This window comes from Neurospora hispaniola (assembly GCF_033458365.1).
Source record: "Neurospora hispaniola strain FGSC 10403 chromosome Unknown B0T23scaffold_6, whole genome shotgun sequence".
Taxonomy (NCBI): Eukaryota; Fungi; Ascomycota; class Sordariomycetes; order Sordariales; family Sordariaceae; genus Neurospora; species Neurospora hispaniola.
In genome coordinates this window covers 2,137,850-2,159,503 of record NW_026944411.1, presented here as the reverse complement: position 1 = coordinate 2,159,503, position 21,654 = coordinate 2,137,850, and the positions used below count along the sequence as shown (strand labels likewise).

The following is a 21,654-nucleotide window of genomic DNA, read 5'->3' as shown; positions in this document are numbered from 1 at the left end:
GGCTTGTGGGATCTGCAGCGGAGGCGGGGCGGGACGGAAAGTGGGACGAGAAGGAGGGACCAGCAGCCGAGTGATCCCTCAGCGGAGACCGCAGTCACGGGACCTCGCATCAAAGCGGACCGCGGTTTGACGCGCTCCCGCCACGTCCACCCGAATATGGAAGTAACCTAATCGTTGAAGAAGTTGCCACTCGGTCAGATTTCCTTCACCTGCTGCTTGGTTGTGTATTATACTGTCATTAGAACACCACATTCGAAAGCAAGCACCTTTTTCCCTTATTATGTCGAAATGAGTTCTCACGACTTTTGCTGAACAGCACACTCAACAACTAGGATGCTTGACGGCGATTCATGGATGATGTCATAGCCATTTTGGGCATTATCTCCATCACATGAATGGATTAATTTAGACATTTGGATATCGTGATCAAGTTACTCGTCACCATGGTTGGAAATCATCTTCTCGACAAGAACTCGGCTGCCGTACGGAAGAACATCGAGAACCATGCCTTCACCGATGAAGGAGGCGACGAGTACGGGGCCAGTCGCTTTGGAGGGTTCGCCGACTACTTCCAAAACAAAAACATCAAGCTCCAGAACCGCGACGCCCAGTTGCGCTCTTGCGCCAAGGACAAGCCTCAGATCTTCAAGGGGGTAGTCATCTATGTTCTTGGGTACACGCAGCCTTCATCCAGCGACCTACACGACATATTGGTCCAACATGGCGCTGGCTGGCTCCAGTATCTCGGTGGGAAGACAATGGCGACGCACATCATTTGCTCGTCTATACCACCAAAGAAAGCTGCAGAGCTGGCCAACTACCGAGTGGTCAAGCCGGCTTGGGTGGTGGATTCTGTTGCAGCGGGAAGGATGTTGTCCTGGACCGAGTACCGGGTTATCGACGAGGGACCGAAACAGCGCACCATCAAGTTTGATGCTGGGAAAATGTTGAGTAGTCAACCGCGACAACAGACTCCTCAGGGGTACCGAGAGCAAACTGAAAATAGCTTCTACACCGGCCAGTTGAAGAAGTTCAGCAGCCCGGCACAGCCAAAGACTCCCTCCAAAATTCCCCCTATAGTAAACGATAATATCGGGGACTTCGAGGATGATATGTCAGTCGATCTTTTGCAAGTGCCACCTTCATCCAAGTCAGAGCCCCTTGCTCTCTCTGGACCCGACGGGGCATCAGACGAACAATTGAACACTCCTCCGTACCGGGCTCCTCTTGAAGCTGCTCCTGAAGCTAGACCTACCACACCAGATATTGCCGAGCCAGAAAATCCAGAGCCAGGAAACCCCAACGAAATGCACCCAGTCAAACCAATTACCTCGGAAGAGCACAACGCTAGGCTACTCGCGGATCCGAAGATGAGAAAAGCTTCAACCGCAAATCCTGACTTTCTTAAACAATACTACTCTGAAAGTCGCCTGCACCATCTGTCTACGTGGAAGGCACAGCTCAAGTCCCGTATGCAAAACCTAGCTGCTGAAAGAGGCCCAGTCAAGAAGTTGGCTAAGCGGCCTGCTGGTTCTCGTCGGTACATCATGCACGTCGATTTTGACAGCTTCTTCTGTGCCGTCTCTCTCAAGAAGGCGCCCGAGTATCGCGACAAGCCAGCTGTGGTAGCTCATGGCAATGGAAAAGGTTCCGAAATTGCTTCTTGTAATTACCCAGCCCGCAAATTCGGCGTCAAGAATGGCATGTGGATGAAGCACGCCCTAGAGCTATGTCCAGATCTCAAGATCCTGCCGTATGATTTTCCGGGGTATGAGGAAGCCAGTCGGCAATTCTACGATGCTATCCTCGGAATTGGTGGCGTTGTTCAGAGTGTCAGTATCGATGAGGCCCTCATTGATGTTACTGACATCGTCATGGCTGAAGCTGGGTCCAGCGGCATTGGCATCAGCGAAGGAAGCATCTGGAGGGAACAGGAGAAAGTAGATCAGATGGCTTTGAAGCTTCGAGATCGCATCAAGGAGGAGACGGATTGCCATGTCTCTGTTGGCATCGGTGCTAACATCTTGCTGGCCAAGGTTGCCCTTCGCAAAGCCAAGCCAGCTGGACAATACCAAATCAAGCCGGAAGAAGCGCTGGATTTCCTCGGTGAGCTCAACGTAGAGGACCTCCCAGGCGTTGCGCATAGTATCGGTGCAAAACTTGAGGAGCTTGGTATCAAGTTCGTCAAGGACATACGGCAGACCAGCAAGGAGAGACTAATTTCGGCATTGGGCCCGAAAACAGGAGAGAAACTGTGGGAGTATTCCCGGGGTATCGACCGCACCGAAGTTGGGGAGCAACCCATCCGAAAGTCGGTGTCGGCCGAGGTGAACTGGGGCATCCGCTTCGTCAACCAAGAGGAGGCAGAGGAGTTTGTGAGGTCCCTTTCACAGGAACTGGAGCGTCGGTTGTTGAGTGAGGGCGTCAAGGGTAAGCATCTAACCATGAAGATCATGAGACGAGCGGCCGATGCTCCTCTTGACCCACCAAAACATCTCGGTCACGGCAAATGTGATACCTTCAACAAGAGTGTGTCCTTTGGCGTTGCGACCAACAGTGGAGAGGTGATTGGAAAGGAAGCCGTTGCAATCCTGCGCTCGTACAAGTTCAGCCCGGGCGACCTTCGTGGGTTGGGGATCCAGATGACCAAGCTGGAACCTTTAAAGCCGTCTGCTGCACAGCAGGGAAGCCAAAAGAAATTGAGTTTTGGTGCAGCAGCGATATCCTCGGCGAAGAAGCGGAAGGCTGAGGCCATTGATGACGAGCCTCAGAGTCCGGCAGAACATAGGCCTTTTACGGAACGTGATGAGAAGGATCCTATCACCGCTGATCCGCTCACACCTCGAAAACCGAAGGTTCATCCGGCATTGCATCTCGCAAGGGCTGGTGAGGCAGATGAGAAGGCCAAGACGCCGCTCAATGTCAAAGGAACTCAGTTTATCATGCCTTCTCAGCTCGACCCAGCTGTGTTGGCTGAGTTACCAGAGGACATTCGGACTACGATAGTAAACCAAATGAAGGCACAACCCAGTAGGCGCACAGATTCCACGCCTCCTCAACTGAACAGCAGGAAAGCCCTTCCAGCCCATGCAGAAATCCCACCCGACATTGACGTCGACGTGTTCAACGCTCTCCCGCCATCAATGCAAGCCGAAGTCCTCACTTCCTACCGCCGCAACACACCACAAGCAAGTCCAAGCCGCCCGCCGCCGTCTCAAGGGGGTGGTGGCGGACAGACTCTTCTCCCGCAATCTCCCCGCAAAGACCGAATCATCAATCGCCCCATCGACCGTCTTCGCACTCCCACCAAGCGCGGCCGCGGCCGTCCCCCAGCCTACTTGAAGGAGAAAGAGCGTGACCTCAAAGCCGGTCTCCGGCAAGCCTCCCTCATCACTGCAGCCCGCTCACCAGATCCGGGTCCGGGTCAGGGTCAGGGTCCCAGCGATTATTCCCGACAACCTTCGGCCGAAATCGACCTCCCTCCATTAGACCCCAATGTCCTGTCCGAACTCCCTGAAGAGGTCCGGCGCGAGGTAATTGAGGAGCACGCCCGCCAACGCCGGCAGCTCGAGAGGCAGGCTCGAGAGACAGCCGCCGCTGCGCAGCAACAACAAGAAGATACTCGGCACGTTCATTTGATCGCTGTAGACATTGAGTCTGCTAGGCACTACCTCCTCCGCCGTCGACAAGCGGGCAACAACAATAATATCAACATCAACAACAACAACACCTCACGATTTCTCCCCAGCCAGCAAAACTCACCAACAAACCAACCTTACCACGATGACCGGCAATTCCCATCACCCATCGCCGGCGGCGGCGGCGGCCGTTACCACTCTTTCTTCGGCCCCCACCAAACTGGGGCCGCACAAACCGCGATCTTCGCAGGATCCACTGGCCCGGCCCTCCTACCAAAGCGACCCTCAAATCCGCGGCCTTGCCTGCGGGCGGCGGGCAGATGAAGGTGACGGACGCGGCGGCAGTGAGGAGGATGATTCGGGCGTGGTACGTGTCGACAGAGAAGCAAGGGGGGCCGAGTCTGATTGATATGGAGGCGTTGGAGGAGTATTTGTACAAGGTCATAACGTTAGAAAGAGATATGGAGAAGGCTAGGGGGTTGATTAAGTGGTTGGAGTGGTGTGTTGAGGGAGAGGGAGAGGGGGAGGGGTCTTCTGCTGGTGGGCATGGCGATGGAGATGGACATGGATATGGAGATAAATTGAACAAGGAAGTGGACGACGGAGTGAGGAAAGACTCTGAAGAGAATGATGTACATGGGGATGAAGCCGGTGGTAACGGTGTTGATGATGATGATGACGATGATGAAAATGGGATACGAGATCAAATACAAATAAGCGAAAAGAAAAAAGGCAAAATGACGGCCAAAGAGATATATACCTGGCCAGAGGCGGTAGCAGCGATCAAGGCTTCGGTGCAAGAGGCCATGAAAGAGCGGGGATTGAAGGAGATGGATTTCTCTTGAAGAGCTGAGCTGCCTTGGGCGAATATTTACTAGAAGAAGAGTAACCTACTTCCAATGCCTCGATCAGGAGGACTGCGGCGTTGACAACATAAGACTGGATGGGATATCTGTATCTTTTCTATAAGAGGTTTAGAGTTGGTTCACTCGAGGGCGTTTGCACATTTGTCAAAGAGTTATTACGATAGACAGATTGATACCCTTGAATAGCTAGCTGTATGCAATGAACGAAAATATTCGGTGTCAGTGTTTCTTTCTATCTCCATTCAGAAGTTATATCATACCCTTTTCTTTTCCTCATTTTTTCCTCATTTCATTTTCATTGTGATATTATTCTTATTATACAGCTGTCACACACTTCGAAACGTCCCCCATCGTGCAAAATCTTACGAGTGTTAATATCGGCTTGTCAACGGTTCTATTCATACTCGGTACAATAGAAATGCTTTGTGTCTCTCTGTCTCTCTCTCTCTAGAGGTACCTTATTTACCACCTTATCCCTAAGTAATTTTACTCATTCATACCTTAGATGAGTGTGCAGGTATGTATTTGTATATTTAGGAACCCACATCTACCTATTTTATTTGGAAGACGATTAGGTCTTGCGGGTACCTTCATCATATGTAACCGTTCCTGTTTCGAATGTGCCAGAACCCTACGTCTAGATAGCTTTCCGTTTTTACATCAACCAAGGGCAGAAACCGTAATTCAGAGTTGCAACCATACAACCGACGGATCTCACCTTAGAAAAGGTAGGGTTAACCACTGTCTGTCTGTTCAACAAAGCAATCATGGCTTATATGTAGCTTGTTTGCAACTCGCTTTTATGCTTCTATGCTTGATTTGACACTACAGCACAAAGAAACTATACCAACCCACCAAATGATGCAAACTCCTAATTCTTGCTCACAAAATTCGCTATGGCTCCCTTACTCTTTTTAATATAGATATACAAAAGAGACTGCCATGAGAAGGACCTTTCCATTCCGTTCGCTCTCTTGCAAGAAGAAGAGAAAAAAAAAAAAAGCTCTTGGCAGCGGGAGAACAAAAACATTCCCTTCCCTTACCACACAACCTTAACCTCGACGACCTCAACCAAGACTGTCTGCCCTGAAGAGCAAACATCATTTGAATGCCATCTCATCTGACACCTCTTGTAAGCGGATACTTCGCCCATACCTTTGCCTTGCAGGCCTACTTCCTGACTACTACTATCCTTGGTAGTCGTTTCTGTCCTCCTTGCTCTTCCTTTCCTTCCCGTAGATCTGCCCGTCCTCTCTCTTCCACATGCTTATTTTCACCTCGCGTCTAACGAGATCCACTACCACCACCAGCACCAGGCGTTGATGACGAACCAGAACCACCTCCCAGACCACTTCCGCTACTCTTCAACTTGAGCTTAATGATCTTCTTCTTTGGTTCGCCGCCATTGGTTGTGGCAGCAGGCGTCGGATGGATTGGGGAATGGGATTCCTTGAGGGGATGCGGTGCCTTTTCCTGAGGCGCTCCAGTAGGCAATGGTCTCCTCTCTTTTTCTCCGGATCCTGGCAACGGTTTTCTGTCCTTCTTGATGAGGAGACTTGAGCCGGAGGATAATGCCCTGTCGCGATCTCCTCGGTCTCGGTCTCGGTCCCGGTCCCGGTCTCGGTCACCTCGATCACCTCGATCACCACGGTCACCACGGTCACGATCGCGCTCCCTGTCTCTATCACGGTCGCGGTCGCGCTCCCGATCACGATCCTTGTAACTGTCTCTATCACGATCGCTGTCCCGATCAGCTCGATCACGGTACTTGTCGCGAATCCGCTCCCTCTCGCGGTCAGTTCTCTCGCGGTCACGGTCGCTCCTCTCGCGTTCCCGCTCCCGTTCCCGATCCCGATCCCGATCGATGCGGTTCCGTTCCCGGTCACTGTCAGTGGTGCGCCCGCCCCTGTCGCTATCGCCGCGGTCGGTTCCCTTCTCCCTGTACTTCTCACGAGGTCGGTCGCGCTCACGATCACTATCGCGATCTCCTCGTTCCCTGTACTTCTCTCTATCCCGCTCTTTCTCGCGAGGACGCTCATGCTCGCGGTCCCGCTCCCGTTCCCTGTACTTCTCCTTTTCTCGCTCGGCACCACCACGGTATCGCTCCCTGTCGCTATCATTGCGGTCCTTCTCCCGGAATTTGCTGCTGTCTCTCTCCCTATCTCTGTCTCGTTCCCTGTCTCTATCCCTCTCCTTATTTCGCTGCTCCTTCTCAGCATACGATCCAGACGAGCCGTATCCGTTACCGGCAGGAGACTGCATCCGGCTCTTAGGGGATGAAGGCGCCGAACCGCTGCCAAATGCCGCCGCGGCGCTCGACCGCTTGTGGACGGGTGTGGCAAGACTGCCGGAGATGCCTCTGGCGCTGGCGGCAAGCATTTGCTTTTCACGCTGACTTTGTTCGTAGTCGATGCTGCGCTGGGCGCGGGCAGACAACTTGGTCCATTTCCTAAATGGTAGCGTGACGACTTTGGAGAGCTGGCCGTTGGCGTTGGGACGGACGGAGAATGAAGATGTGCGGGGAGGCGGAAGCTGAGGCGCGGATTCGCGGAAAGAGTGGCCCCTGATGGCTTCGCTTCGAGGAGCCTCTTTCTTAAAGGACTCGCTGCGGGGGTGATCTGTCTTGATTGAGCTATTGCGAGAAGGATCGCTCCGGAAGGAGTCGCTGTTGGTCTTGATGATCTTCTTCGGGCTAGGGTTTTCAAGTGACTCGTCACTCTTGCGCTTGATGACCGGCTTGACGATCTTTGGCTTGCCCAAATTAACAGTGCCAGGCCTTGGAACGGCAACGTCGTTGGACTGCTGGGGTTTGGGCGCAGGTACGGGGGGAGGTGAAGCCGCTTTTGGTACAGCTGTCTTGATGCCAGGCTGAGCGACGGGTGTATTGGGTGCGGGAGCACTTGGAACTGATGTGGGCAAGGGAGTGCGCGGGGCGGCAGTCGTAGAAGGCCGAGGAGGCACGGTCATTGCGATAGAGTCCTTCCGTACTGGTGGGGGAGCTTCTGGGACTGGTGACTCCCTGGGTTTCGCAATGTACGAAGGCCGTGATTGTAGCTTTACGATTGTCTTCTTCTCAGGGGGCTTAATCTCTACCCTGGAAGCCGACAAGTTGGTCGACGGTACCGGTGCGGGTAATGGCGCCGGAGGCGGTGGAGCTTCGATCGCAACCATATCCTTACCCTTGGGAAGCGTCCGGTACTCCGACTTGAACTTGACGACACATCTCTTCTTCGGCGGAGTTCCGAGGATCTGTGGTGCAGTGGCGACAATCGTCGGGTCGCGAGTTGCCTTCCAGACAATGGGATACTTGATAGTAACAAGTAGAGAATCTTCTGGTTCGAACATGGCCGAGCAGAGCTCCAATAGCTGGCGCTTCTCCTGTAGGCCAATGACGGGAGAATTAAATGCCTTCCATATGGATATTTGCATCTCCGTGTTCCCCCTCAGCTCTTCCTTGAGCGCATTAAGCGCGTGGGCAATGTCTTCTCTGCGTACTGCATCGAGCTTCCGTTGTTGGATCTCTGCGTCACCTTGGTCAATGACGAGACCTCCATCATTAAGAGCTTCAAGTTCCTGTGTCGAAGCTTTGTTCTCGCCAAACGCAATGGCAGCGATTCCCCGGCAAAAGACCTTGAACAATCGATCGCGGATGAAGGGCGAACTATCGGTGCTCATGTATGAAAGTAGAAGCTTGAGAATAGGGGGTTTGGAGATCATTCCAAGCTCAACCAGGCACTCGAACGCCTTGATCCGTACAAGATCAATGTTGTCGTCCTGGAGGTACTGAACGAAGTCGAGGGCCGATTCAGGGATGACACGAGCCTTCATGAGCCTCATCTTGCAGTGAAGAGCCGTTGTCGTCCAAATGTTTTGGTATGTCAGTGTCCATTCATCCATCCTGCGAAACTTGTCGATCTCCTCAATGGTCTTTTCAATGAAACTTTTGAATTCCGCATCGTCTTCATCGAAAGGATCCAGGTTTTTGATGAGATATCCCTCGGTAATCTCCTTCTGTGGAATCACAGAGGTGGTGAGAGCATCGAGGAGTTTGGCGATGTAGAACTGGTCTGAAAACTCATTCTCCGAATTGTCATTAAACAGGAGCATCTCCATAATGAACTGTCGAGCCCTCTTAGAGCATCTTCCTTTCTCCTGCAGGTCCGTCGTCCGTGCAAGCACCGCGGGAATCGCACATTGGATGGCATACTGACCCTTGTCGGTAAAATCGTTGGGAGCGATCGGGTAGTGATAGCCACCCTCCCGGCCGGGAATTGGTACCTTCTTGCAGAAAAACTTGCGGAAACAGAGTATCAGATGGACCATACCGATGTAGTTCAAGTCAGGATGTGCCTGTTTGGCGAGGTCTTCCAATGCCATCACTCGGACACCATGGTAATATCGTCGGTCCATCACTGTCCTCGTCTCGATCGTCGAGTGGACTGCATGCCTCTTTTCCCTCTTGAAAGCGAGCATCGCGTCCTGGTGGGCCACGACGTCTCTGTCCTGCTGTAGTTGTGCCAGATACATGTACTCCTGCATATCAGTCTTCATGAAGCAAAGCCACTCCATGTTAGCATCAAGCCGGATCCATTCATAGGATTCTTGATCCATCTTGGTTTGGACCTCTGAAGCCCAGTCTTGTAACCCCCAGTCCTCCATATCCTTTTGGCTGGTAAGGACATCGCCCAACATGTTAAAGTAGACAACATCGTCCTCCTGGATCTCGTGTTTGTCACTATTGCTGTTGGCAGCCGCGGCCATGGCCTTTTTGGTTCTTTTCAGACGCTTGTACTTGGTATTGTACGCAATCTGCAAATTCGTCCCACCTTTATCTTTCTCTGTAATCAGCTGGTAGTGCTCATAAGGCGTACCGTCTGCTTCGTGAATTCGGACGGTGAATGGACCAGTGAACAGCTTAGGAACGTCGCCGGCATAGACCTGGTGTATCTCCTCTTGCAACTCCCTCCAGAACTCATCCTTTGATATGCTTTTCTTGGTCGGTCCCTGATATTGTAGAATTTGGATGTCGACGTTGAGATTCTTCTTGTTGAACTTTTGGTGAATATCAAGTCTCGGGCAACCCGCACCAAACACGTATTGATCCCAAAGCTCATCAGGGACGTATTGACTGCGTTTCTCGCACCATCGACGGAAGTCCTGGAAAGAGAGGGTAGTGGCCTTAGGGTCCGTGTTGGAGATATTAGCGGCCGAAACCATTTGGGACAAAACGCGGACGACACCTGTCGAGCCAGGAATCTTGGACATGCGCTGATCGAGTATGTAAAGGACAAGTGGCGCCTTGAGCGCCATAAACTCGAGCTCAAAGTCACCTAGGTGAAGATAATCGCCCAGAGCATGCAATGAGGGTCTCCGCACATCCGCCTCTACAAGCTTGTCGGAAAGCGACTTGATATGAAAACGATACCAGTTGTTTCCGCAGATGGTCCTCATGAACAGATCTGTCATGAACCACTGGAGACCGATGATAAGCCAAGTGTCGGACCGCTCATTTGGCACAATGTGGACCCCCACGTACTGACTGGCGAGGGCATGGACGAGCTTCCTGGTAACCTCAATGTCGGTATCTATGATCGTTTCGGGGTACAGCAAACGCGTACTGCACAAGGATAAGGAGTTTGCAACCGCAGTGTCGTGAACCAAGTCTTCGACAAAGCACATCTTGTAGGCTTCATAAGGATAACGGCCGAACTCGGGGGCGAAGAAGTCGGCAGCAGCCACGACGGCTTGGCATGTCCATCGAACTTCATCGACACGGCCAGGGAGACAATAGCCGTGAATTCTGGCTGCATTAGCCCCGAGCTTCTCATCCGCCTCCTCAGTTCTAAACTCGGCCCCAAGATCAACGTGCTCAAAGGGGCCAACGGCGAAACCGATGTGCCTAGCAGCGGTGTTGACGCACTCAAAAATCATGGTCTTCTTGCGCTCGTCCTTGGGGTGCATCTGCTCGCCAATGAGATTGCCAGAGCAGACCACGGTAATCTCCCTTAGCTTGTCCTCTTCGGTGAAAGATGAGCCAGGCTGGTGTGCAGAAATATCCGAGGCTTTGCGTTTCCGACCGCCATCCAGAGCAGTCAGCAGTGCTGATTGGGTAGCCAGAGGCGGTGCGAAGGCATCCTCCAGCGTTCTTGGGCATGTGATTTTGATTGTCCAGGAATGCCTTGAACCGGGATCATCGAGGCAAGGGAAGATGCAAGACGCCGTACCGGGCTCAAGCGAATGCCGGGTGTAAACGTGTGGGTATCTCAGGTCACCTTCCTCAACGCCGACAAAGTGCAGGCCATCTCTGATTCTCTTGGACCTGAAAGGCACAACCACGGTGAGTTCCTCATTAGGGTCGGAGAGGCCTGTCGCATTTTCCGATACCGACTTGGGAGTTTTGAGCTTGAGGATGCGTTTGGGCTCAGAATCCTGGACGAGAGCGTCTGGGCGGAGACGGATCCTGAGGGACCCATCAGCCGGCACGCTGATATTAAGCTGCTCTGCCCTTTCTACGATGGGAGCCTGGCGGCGTGTCTCTGGGAGTAATGGCGCCATCCATTTCTTCATTATGTGATGCTGAGTGGCACCGATTTGAGCATTCGTGGGAGGCTCCATTCGATCGTAAGGATCATGAGCCTGTGCCCGTGTCTTGTAGCCGTCCACCGTAATGTTTGAAACGTCGATTTCGCATTGCCGCGTGTCCAGGACGAGTTCTTCAAGGTCGGGAACCAGGGGATAGATCTTGAATGTGCAAATGCCGCTGACACTCTTCTCCCTGAAGTTGATGTCCAGCTCCACCTCTTGCCTCAAAATGGCGTACGGCTCGGCAGCGGCAACAGGATCGGGGGCGTTCGTTATGTTGGCAAGGGCCACATCTCCGTTCTCAAGTCCTGACATTTTGGATGTTGCTGTGTGGCCACTCAGGCCGACAAGATGATGGACGCAGTAGTTTGGTTAAGAAGTAGGGCGTCGCTCGTGTAATCGCGGGGACGTCGTGGAATGTCGAGTCCGAGCCGAAGGAGCGGGCGACGTCGCGGGTCGTGTTCAAGAAAAGTGAACTGGCAAGAGCTCGACCTGGCAAAGCTTGGACAGGCCGACAAGGCTCACTCGGTCATGGCAAGAGGTGGCGCATGGAAGCGACCCCGTAAACTCCAAGTTGACTCGGCTGCAATGGACTATGCGGACTGACGTATAGAGAGAGGTAGCTTGTTAGGTGGGTAGTCACAGCGAGGCACAACAGGTTGGACGCTAGGTACCTCTGATGATCGGATTTGTTGACCTATGACTGCGCGATACGGCGGGGGGCCAAGTTAGGCAAGTGCAGCCGTGGGAGGTTCGCCGGTGCCAGGACAGAGGATGCTATTCTCGGACGCGGAGAAAGTTGTTGAACGATGGTTCGGGAGCTGCGCGGCGGGCGACGGAATCTTTTGACGGGGCAAATGAAGGGCGTCGGTATCGGACTGGACAGAGAGTGGGATGCGGCGCGGGGCAAATGGCCGAAAACCGTGGACATGCGTCGCAACGAAGACGGCGATGATGGGAGTTGAGTTCTGGTGACGACAGAGCAACTGAAGACGGAGCAAAGCCAAAGGCGACCGGGCCTGTCTGTCGTTCAAAGCTTCCAGAGTCCCCGTCGCGGGTTGGAGTTTCCAAAGTCGCAATCGGTCAGGCACCTACAGGTATGTACGGACAGGTACTGGTAGAGGTACCTTCAATTCAGTACCATAGGTAACAGCAGTCACAACACGATCAAGTTCATGCCATTTTACCAGAGGAGCTAGAGGTAATATATATCGTGGAAATAGAGAATGACCAATGGACTGGATTGTCCGGATTACAATAAATCACTGCAATGCATTGCACTGCAGCATAACCTGAAATATAAAAAAAAAATCAGGATCCGGCCAGAGCTGGAGGTCCGGACTTGGTACATGTAGACGTGTAGCTACGGACGCGGGTCAGATGTACCACCTTTTTACTGTACCGCGTTGCGACCTGCGACAAATATTATGGTACGGACCTGGGTCACTGCTTGCCTGCCCTCGACAACCCTTGTTGCTTGCGTGGGTGCAGTGCAGGAGCACCTGAAAGCCAAGAACCGTCGTCGAGCCAGTGCCGGAGTTTTGCCGCGCCGAACTGCGATGTCAAGTCTTTTTGAAGGTTCGGTCTTGGCATGCGCTCGGGGCACTAAGGGCAGTGTCCACCGTTCTGGGTCATCAGCGGGTCATGCGCGCCCTCGACCGATTCGACTGTTTGATTGGTCATGGTTCTCACTGCACGTGGCCCCGCAATTCCATCCTCCAAGCTGCCGACAATGTCGTCACACGGCGGTGAGCTCGGTGTTGAAACCGACCGATATCAACAAGGTCTCGAGGTCAAGATAACAAAATTGGCAGGCCTTTACACCAAGTGTTTACAACTACTACTGCGTAAGGAAAACTACGACTTCTAGAAGCCAAAGAAACAGAACACACTCCCAATGTGGTTATGCCGTGCCATCGTTTCTCTCAAAACAAGTAATCATGTGTACCATGATGATATGAAGAGTGTGACATCAAACTAAAGCATCCCAGGCTAATTCCTACATTGGGAATACATACCCAGAACTCAAACATCCCAATTAGCACAAAGATAAGACGGCCCGGCTATAAAGTGAAAAAAAAAAAAAACACCATGGCTTGTTATCCCTGAATGACCACCAAACGCCAACCGAGAACACTCTCGATGCCCAGATAATAATAGAGAAATGTGTATGACATCATGTTCAATGTTTACCCCTCTTGTCCCTTCGCTTCCTTCTTGCGTGGGCTTTCAACGTCTCCTCATCCATGATATCTTGTGGAAGCGCGAATTCTCGTTCATCGCCATCGGGCACCGGCTGCCCCCACGCCAGCACGTTTCTGCCCCTTCGCCTGTTCTTGTTGAGCGCCGCATCTCGCTGGTATGGCTTCTTGAAGAACGAGGTAAACTCTCTGTATGGTTCGGGCTCTGGCTCGGGCGGTGGCGGAGGGGGGATTGGACGTTTGCCCTTTTTAGACGGCTTCTTCTTGGCCGCGGCGATTGCCTCTTCACGAAGCTGCTTTGCAATGGACGCGTCGACGTCGCTCTCGTCTGGTGGATCGCCGTCAGATTCGCCCGTGTCTTGTTCTTGATCCTCCATTTCCTCATCACTGTCAGCAATAACCCTATGCTTGGCCGCATCTTCATCTTTTCGATGATCCTTAAGTTCAACTTTATGCTTTGCATCCTCGTGCTTACGCTTTCCGTTCTTCCCTCCGCCCTGCGGCTTGTTGACCTTTCCCCCCTTGCCGCCCTTTCCGCCCTTGCCGCCGCTCTCGGCATTGCTTGTCCGGTCCTTTTTCCGTTTTCTGCGCTTCTCTTCGGCCGCCCATCTCCGGAACTTTTCGAGGATGGCTTGGCAGCCTTTGATGAAGTGCTCCCGGGCCGGCTCGAACTGCTTCTTACGACCTTCTGTGATCCCACTGACGCCCATTACCCGCAGCCAGTCATGACCTTGCAAGGCATCCAGCAGTCGAATGATTTGGTCTTTTTCATGTTGAGCCCGTCCCTTTTCCGAATTCCGTATTGAGCGTTCCAACCGTTCCGCCTTCTTGTGAGCTGTTTCGTAGAGGGAATCCGGCAACGGATCGTCCTTCAAGGCTGCTTTTCCTTTGTGTTGGGTTTCCAAAAAGCTAAAGTTGATTGTCTGGGAATCGTAGAGATCGGTAAACAGGGCATCGCCGTAGCCTCGGATAGGATAAGATTCGATTGGACGAGGCCGGAAGCCATGGGTGCTTCCAATAACAATGGGGGTGTCGAGATTGAGGAGGTCTATCAGAGAAGGAAGCAATTGACGTTAGTGATTGCTTGGGGGGGCCCATGCTGACGACCGGTGTATCCAAGACCGATCGCCCAGGGCTGGAAGGGGGGGGGGGCAAAAGGGGGTGGGTAGTGTTTGTGACTTACGCTGCTCCTTGGGGTCATTGCCGATTACCTCATCATAGTCGGGAAAGTAGGCGGCCAACTCGCTCTTGAAGCGAGTGCCTTCCTGCGATCGTAATTTGCGACCGCCCTCCTTGATGGTATCGGCAGCATTGGGGTTCAGCCTGCTCAATTCATGCTTCAAGCCATTGACAACCTTTTCCTGGTGCCGTGTAAGGCCCGAGGCTTGTTTTGTGGCGGTTGTGCTGGGTTTTGCAGCAGTGGTAGGAGGGGCACGCGAGGGATTGGGGGGCTTTGGTGCCGCAGTGACAGTGACGACAGGCTTCGGGTTAGGGGCTGTAGGCGTCGGGGGCTTCGCGTCGCGCGAGGAATCAACTGAAGCCGATTGACGAAATGACGGGCGAGCAGGTATCTCGACGGCAAACTCGTATCGAGCCTTTTTGGGAGGCACGGGATCACATTCTCGGGGCTCGAGGGATCGCTTGTTGCGTTGGGGGACGGTGGTGGCAGTGTTTGGCGGCTTGATGGGGGATGGGGATTGTTCGGCGGAGGTCGCGTTCGCGAGCGGGTGTTGGTTGTGGTTCTGCGGTGACGAGTGCGACCGGTAGGTGACAGTGTTGCTCGAATGCGGATGACGCAGACCTTCAGCTCGTCTCGAGCGGGTCACGGATGTGCTCGTAGCCATTTGAGAGCAAGCCCTTCATGGTGCGAACAACGTGTGCCGCGATACTGGTCGAGGTTGCAGAGTGTGTGCACAATTGATTTTGGTCCTGGCCGAGTTCAGTTCGTTGTGGTTGAATAAGTTTGCTGTGGCCAGCTGCACCTCTGCTCTTGCCCGCGGGCTTTGCTCTTTTTTTTTTTTTTTTTTTTTTTTTTTTTGACCCGGATCGGGTCGAGTGAACCATGGGCGGGCAGCACAGCCGCCTGGATGGGAAGAGTGAGTGGAAGATGCACTGTCCGTTTGTGTCCCTCCCGTCTTTCTTGGTGTCGGGTGGTGCATTTGTTGGCTGGGCGGGTGATCATTGCCCGTAGCCAGCCCTGAAATATAGGGCAGGTTTTACGGGGGGGCGCGGTGGGCATCACAGCCCGGCGTTCGGCGGTCCCGACACAGGGCAGGGCAGAGCAACAACGGAACCTAACCTACCTACCCGGGGGCTTCAAGGTCCAGTTTTGCACTTGCCCCTTTCACCTCACCTCACTGCAGGTTACCTCAGTAGGTCTCCCTACATCCAAAGTGGCGAGGTGCAGCTCGTTCATCCCGTCTTGATGCTGTCTCCGTCATTTTCGTTGCTCGATTGGCATTCGCACACCCACCTGTATCTGCTCATCCATCTCGTCGGTCATGAAGCTTCCACTTCCACTCGAAGCGGTGACGAGGCTCTTTGCCGAGTATTGGCTTTTACCGTAATTCAATTCGGGCAGACCGACTTGGCTTCTTGGACTGAACGGCTCATAAATGACTGGAAGTCATGCCGCTCACTGCGCGATCTTTCCTCCTTTTCAGCTCCAGTTCCCTGCCAAGTGGCAGTCAATGGCATGGGAACAATACCTTACGGCTCTCGATAATTAGTGCACACGGCACACTGATCATCCACTAGGTGTCGTCTCCAGTGGCCCACCATCACCACGAGGAAACATGCAGGAAGCCAAGTGGAACACGATAGGAGTTAGTGATCCACCTCCTGCATCCGGGTCGAACCAACTTATCAGTAGGTACCGTGCTATCGGTAGGTATTAGGAGTTCGACAACCAACACCTTCCGTTCTCAAAGGAAGTGGTGAAAGCCGTAGTTTCCACATCACGAATCTATTATGACCAAACTCTTGTAATTCACTCCACCAAGATATGAAAGATACACTGGTTGTAACACACATTCCACACATCGACTTTTATCGTATCATATCATATGCTGCTCGCACTCATGAACATAGGTAAGGAGCAAAAGGCCATCCTCGGGCAACTTCCAAATATGGAAGGCGAGCAGAAGACTAACACCAGCCGGAATACCACCGTAAGCACTACAAAACACATCCGTCGTGTCGAATACGACGCGCCGCTTATGCCTGCTCAGCAATGTAATATAAAGAAGCCCACAGGCCCTTGAACTGGTGGTATTCATCTTCTCTTTTGTTACCATTGTCTGCCATGTTAGATTGTTGGCGATGAGCATGTCCAACTTCACTGACCATGAGATGGTGATCCTCGCTGATGCCAAAGAACTAGAAACTTGGCTTTGGTCAGTTCGCTATGCCACCTCAGCCTTGTTCATCGTCTTGCTCCCTGGGCGGCTGTATCAACTTCAAAAACGGCCAGTCAGTGTCAGCTCCAACTGGCGTCTGTACCTCAAACTGGTATATCCTCTATGCAAAGGGTTTTTCTCAAACTAGGGAATGGCACATAATACTTACACCTTCATCAGGTCATAACCACCTTGTTCTTCACCCAGCAACTTGTCACCGGCTATGTCTTTATCTCGGGATCCGCGGTCGCGAGTCCGGTTCTAGTAGCGCTGCTTCCGGCCGCTTCACTGGGCCTTGTCATCCTCTCTCATTCAGAGCACCGGAGATCTGTTAAGCCATCAAGCCTGATCCTCCTCTACCTCTTGACTTCTTGTCTTTTCGACTTGGTACAGCTTACAATACCTTCTCTACGCCATCTTGATAACCACGATGACCGCCTTATCATCGGATGGCAGCTGGCAGTCAAGATTTTAGTCGTCTACGTCGAGTGTCTGGCGAAAGAAAGCGTTGTGGACGAAGAAGAAGAAAGCGGCCATGGCTCGCTAGAGGAGCGAGCAAGCTTTCTCAGCAGGGCTTTCGTCTCTTGGATTAGTCCCGTCCTCAAGGAAGGCTACAGAATGGTTCTCGTGAATGAGAAGCTCCCAAGCGTCGACCATGAATTGGCGTCTGGAAATCTTCGAGCGTCGATTCTGCGAACGCTCTCCGAGTACTGTAAGTACGAGCCGTGGATCTGATCATAAATCAAAGATGCTAATAGTCTCTCAGCTTCATCTCCATTAGCGTTGGTACTATTCAGATGTCTTCGTGCTCCCTTTCTAACAGTCATTGTCCCGCGACTTTTCGTCATCGGCTTTCGGTATGGCCAGCCGGTATTGATTCGCTACGCCATCGAATATGTACAGTCTCCTGAAACAAACGAGGATCAAGGTTATACACTAGTGTCCGTTGCCGCCATCGTCTACATTGGTCTCGCAGTAAGTCGAGGTATCGTCCCTTCACCTGTGTAGCTGACACTAACTTTACTTGTAGCTATCAACGAGGGCATACCAGCAGGGCTTAAATCGATTGCAGGTCATGATTCGAGGTGCCCTGCTTGGGTTGGTTCACGAACACTCGTTGCTCGCTCGTCATGAGCCGTACAGCAAAGGGAAAACAGTGGCAATTGCATCAACAGACGTGAGTGCCCTTGAAGGTGCCCCAAGAATGCTACATGAATCTTGGGCCTTGTTGGTTGAGGTAGTCATTGGAAGCGTCCTGCTGGCTAAGCAAGTTGGATGGCTATGGCCGGTGCCTCATGTTATCATTATTGGTAAGTCTCCAAATCTAGAGTAAGGTGTAAAGAGGTAGTGGTGCGCGTTACTCACCTCCTTGTGACAGTATGCTCTCGAGTTAGCAGATACGTCGCACGCAACCTCAAAAGCAGCCAGGCTACGTGGAATACTGCAACACAAGGACGGATCTCCGCGACTTCTACGATGTTGGGCTCCATTAAGACCATCAAAATGCTGGGCCTTCAAAGCATCGTTGAGAAACACATCCTGGGATTGAGACAAGAGGAGCTTGATAAGGCGAAACAGGTGCGCTGGATCATGGCCATATACAATGCGAGTGGTATGTCCTCAAAAACCAGTTCACCCCTCCAGTCCACAATCGGGTCTTTATTCCCTTATCCTTTTGCTTTTGCTTTTTTTTTTTTTTCTAACGATTCATCAGCCAACGCCCTGGGCATGTTTGCTCCAGTCATCACTATTGTCCTCTTCGCCATTATCGCCATGGCGAACGGGACCACTCTCGACACCAAAACAGCCTTCCCGACAATCGCAACCCTTGCCTTAGTAACGCATTCAGCAAACATGGTCATGACCATTGTTCCCCAAGCGATAGCGGCCTACGCGAGCTTCGACAGAATTGAGGATTACATCAAGTCCATAAAGGCAGTCAGCCGCTCACCGCGCCCTGGACAGCTAGCCGAAGGGATCGAGGTATCAATCCGCGGCTTGACCGTAAAATGGACTCCTGAACAAAGCAACCCAACTTTGGAGGATGTCAACCTGGAGCTTTCACGAGGTATGGTGGTTGCATGCCTGGGACCAGTCGGTTCGGGAAAGACGAGTTTGGCTAGGGCGATCCTGGGAGAAGTGCCACTGGTAAAGGGCACAGTCACATATGCTACCGACAGAATCGCGTATTGTTCACAAGTCCCGTGGCTTCCCAATCGGACCATAAAGCAAGTCATTCGTGGGTCAATGGCAAGATACGGCGATATTGGTAACGATTGGTATCTGGCCGTTGTTCGGGCATGCTGCCTCGACCAGGATCTGGCTGTCCTTCCTGACGGTGATGAGACCATGGTGGGGGTTGACGGTATGAATTTGTCTGGTGGCCAGCGACAGCGCGTGGTAAGAACAACGAGATGAGAAGAAACTCCGAGTGATGATGGCTGATCTTTGGCAAATATACTATACACAGGCTCTTGCGCGTGCCGTCTACCATCGCTGTAAGATGGTGGTACTTGATGATCCGTTCAGCGCGCTTGATGGAAAGACTAGAGATCAGGTTACTCAAAATCTACTTGGACCGAAAGGGCTTTTCCGACAGCTAAATGCTGCAGTGTTCTGGATAACAAGCTCAAGTAAGTGGTCCATCACCTACTTGCACAGGTACGCTGGCTTCTGACGTGCCTCTCAGCCAAAAATGTAAATCTGAGTGACAATGTCATCATTCTCGAAAGACGCATCACAGAACAAGGTACTTGGGAAGAACTGAGGGACAAGCACCAACAGATTACCGATTGCTTCCGTGAGGATGCTTCGAATACTAGCGATAAGGAACAGTCAAAGCCATCCGTAGTGACCAAGACAAAGGCGCGAAGCTCACCGACATCGTCCACGGATGACCTCAGACGCTCACAAGGTGATCTGTCGCTATACTGTAGGTACTAACTCCTACCAGGAATCTCCAGGAGGCTAACAAAGCCACGTAGGGTACTACTTTTCTAATGCTGGACCTCTGAACATCCTGCTCATGGTAGCTTGTACGGCATCGTACTCCTTCTTCATCACCTTCCCCCAGTACTGGGTCAAATGGTGGACCCAAAATGACGAGCTCGATTCGGCCAGCAAGAGAGACACGGTCTACTACGCTCTAGGTTATGCCCTCCTATACCTGATGGCTTGGATATCCACGAACGGCACGATGTTGTCGACCGTCTTTCGAATTGCGCCAACCTCCGGGCTGAATCTTCATCGGAGCCTCGTGCACACCATCATGCATGCGCCCCTCTTCTTTTTCTCCATGGCAGACATGGGCGTTCTCCTGAACTACTTCAGCCAGGACATACAGCTCGTGGACAAGACGCTTGCGCAAGCCGTCATGTCCTTTGCCATTCAAGTGTGCAAGATGATTGTGCAAGCATCTCTACTCCTTGCTGCTCAGCCCATCATGGTCGTCACTCTTCCCGTCTGTGCCGCGGTCGTGTACGCAATCCAGAAGGTCTACCTGCGCACTTCGCGCCAGCTCCGACTCCTTGAACTGGAGAGTCGGGCGGCTGTGAATTCGTCTCTTTTGGAAACCGTCCAGGGTATCGAAACAATTCGGGCATTTGGCTGGCGAACCGAAGCGGCGATAGAAAACATTCATGTCGTCGACATAAGCCAGCGTCCCTTTTACCTGTTGCTTTGTCTTCAAAGGTGGCTTAATGTTGTTCTCGATCTTCTTATCGCTGGTGTGGCCGTCGGCACAATCTTTCTCGCAGTCAGCTTGAAGGGCACGGTGACAGGAGGCCAAATAGGCGTGGCCCTATCGGTCATTATTGCTGCCAATGCCACTCTCCTGAGCCTGGTTCAGTCGTGGACAAACCTGGAGATCTCCCTCGGTGCTGTTTCGCGGTTGAAGAGAGTGGAGGAAAATACACCACAAGAGCCGGTTTCTGTTCCCTGCCCTGGCCTCATCAGTCCAAACCACAGACCCTTTACCGGATGGCCCTCGCCTCAGTTCTATGACAGCACACCCGGACTAGTTCGGTTTGAAGGAGTCTTGGCATCATATACGAGCAATGGCCCTTTGGTACTCCAAGATCTCGATCTCGACATTGCCTCCGGCCAAGTGGTGGTCATTTGCGGACGGACAGGCAGCGGGAAAAGTTCCCTCCTCCTTGCGATGCTTCGTCTAATCAATATCCGCGACGGGACACTCCGCATCGGGAACAAGGATATTCGTCAGGCTCCTCTGCATATCATCCGTGAAAAAGCCTTCATCACAGTCACGCAGGACTCGTTCCACTTACCTGATGCATCTCTGCGCTTCAACCTTGACCCAACATGTCTATTTCCCAACGACGCCCTGATATCAGTCCTTCAAATCCTCGGGCTATGGATCCATCTCTCATCGTCCTCCTCAATCAATTATCCATATTCAGAGCATCCAGTCATCGACGAAACCAGCCCTCTTCTCAACACCACCACCCCCTCTCCAAGCCCTTCCTATCACCCCATCCTCGACACTCCCCTCTCCCTCCTCCCCACCCTCTCCACCGGCCACCTCCAACTCCTCTCCCTCTGCCGCGCCATCATCAAAGCCCGACACATGCACACCATACATGTAGCCCAAGCCGCCCCAGAGGAAGAAGAATACAGACGAGGAGACACAACTACCAATCCAGACGTTTGCTCATCTGCTTCTTCTACTACCGACCCGGGCTTTCGTAAACCGGACGACATCATGAAGCCGATTATTTTGCTGGATGAAATCACGGCTTCGTTGGATGAGAAGACGGAGCAAATGGTGCTTAGGGTCGTAAGGGAGGAGTTTGTGCAAAACAAGTATACGGTCTTGATGGTTACGCATCGGGTGGAGGCGGTAAGGGGTGCTTTGTTAGGGGGGAGGTCAAGGTGGGTGGAGGAGGATTTGGTGGTGAGTATGGAGGGGGGAAAGATAGTGGGGGTTGAGAAGGTGGGTGGGCGACGCTGA

The 21,654-nt window shown here is 52.5% G+C and overlaps 4 protein-coding genes across 4 annotated transcripts; 2 read left to right on the top strand and 2 right to left on the bottom strand.

The window, feature by feature from the left end:
* Positions 1-179: 179 nt before the first annotated feature.
* Positions 180-4,483, top strand: B0T23DRAFT_445596 (DNA repair protein; the record flags this gene model as incomplete). Its single annotated transcript, XM_062840930.1, has 2 exons — positions 180-3,828; positions 3,918-4,483. The coding sequence occupies exons 1-2, from the start codon at positions 444-446 to the stop codon at positions 4,481-4,483; spliced, it is 3,951 nt and encodes a 1,316-aa protein (XP_062690959.1). The 5' UTR covers positions 180-443.
* A 1,215-nt stretch (positions 4,484-5,698) lies between these two features.
* On the bottom strand, positions 5,699-11,704 carry B0T23DRAFT_197287 (uncharacterized protein). Its single transcript, XM_062833318.1, has one exon. It carries the CDS (start codon positions 11,399-11,401, stop codon positions 5,789-5,791), a length of 5,613 nt encoding a protein of 1,870 aa, XP_062690958.1. The 5' UTR covers positions 11,402-11,704; the 3' UTR covers positions 5,699-5,788.
* Positions 11,705-13,159: 1,455 nt separating this feature from the next.
* B0T23DRAFT_342558 (something about silencing, SAS, complex subunit 4-domain-containing protein) lies at positions 13,160-15,296 on the bottom strand. Its single transcript, XM_062835906.1, has 2 exons — positions 14,471-15,296; positions 13,160-14,335 (listed from the first exon to the last, which is right to left on the bottom strand). Exons 1-2 carry the CDS (start codon positions 15,129-15,131, stop codon positions 13,269-13,271), a joined length of 1,728 nt encoding a protein of 575 aa, XP_062690957.1. The 5' UTR covers positions 15,132-15,296; the 3' UTR covers positions 13,160-13,268.
* Positions 15,297-16,415: 1,119 nt separating this feature from the next.
* B0T23DRAFT_406471 (uncharacterized protein) lies at positions 16,416-21,654 on the top strand (the record flags this gene model as incomplete). Its single annotated transcript, XM_062839111.1, has 10 exons — positions 16,416-16,457; positions 16,543-16,797; positions 16,866-17,397; positions 17,452-17,660; positions 17,716-17,995; positions 18,064-18,297; positions 18,400-19,085; positions 19,156-19,318; positions 19,375-19,617; positions 19,670-21,654. The coding sequence occupies 10 exons, from the start codon at positions 16,416-16,418 to the stop codon at positions 21,652-21,654; spliced, it is 4,629 nt and encodes a 1,542-aa protein (XP_062690956.1).

Bases quoted from the DNA above. Each gene is read 5' to 3' on its own strand.
- B0T23DRAFT_342558 (XM_062835906.1), bottom strand. From the start codon at position 15,131: ATGGCTACGAGCACATCCGTGACCCGCTCGAGACGAGCTGAAGGTCTG. The intron at 14,336-14,470 runs GTAAGTCACAAA...CTTCTCTGATAG, and splicing joins CAATGACCCCAAGGAGCAGC to ACCTCCTCAATCTCGACACC.
- B0T23DRAFT_197287 (XM_062833318.1), bottom strand. From the start codon at position 11,401: ATGTCAGGACTTGAGAACGGAGATGTGGCCCTTGCCAACATAACGAAC.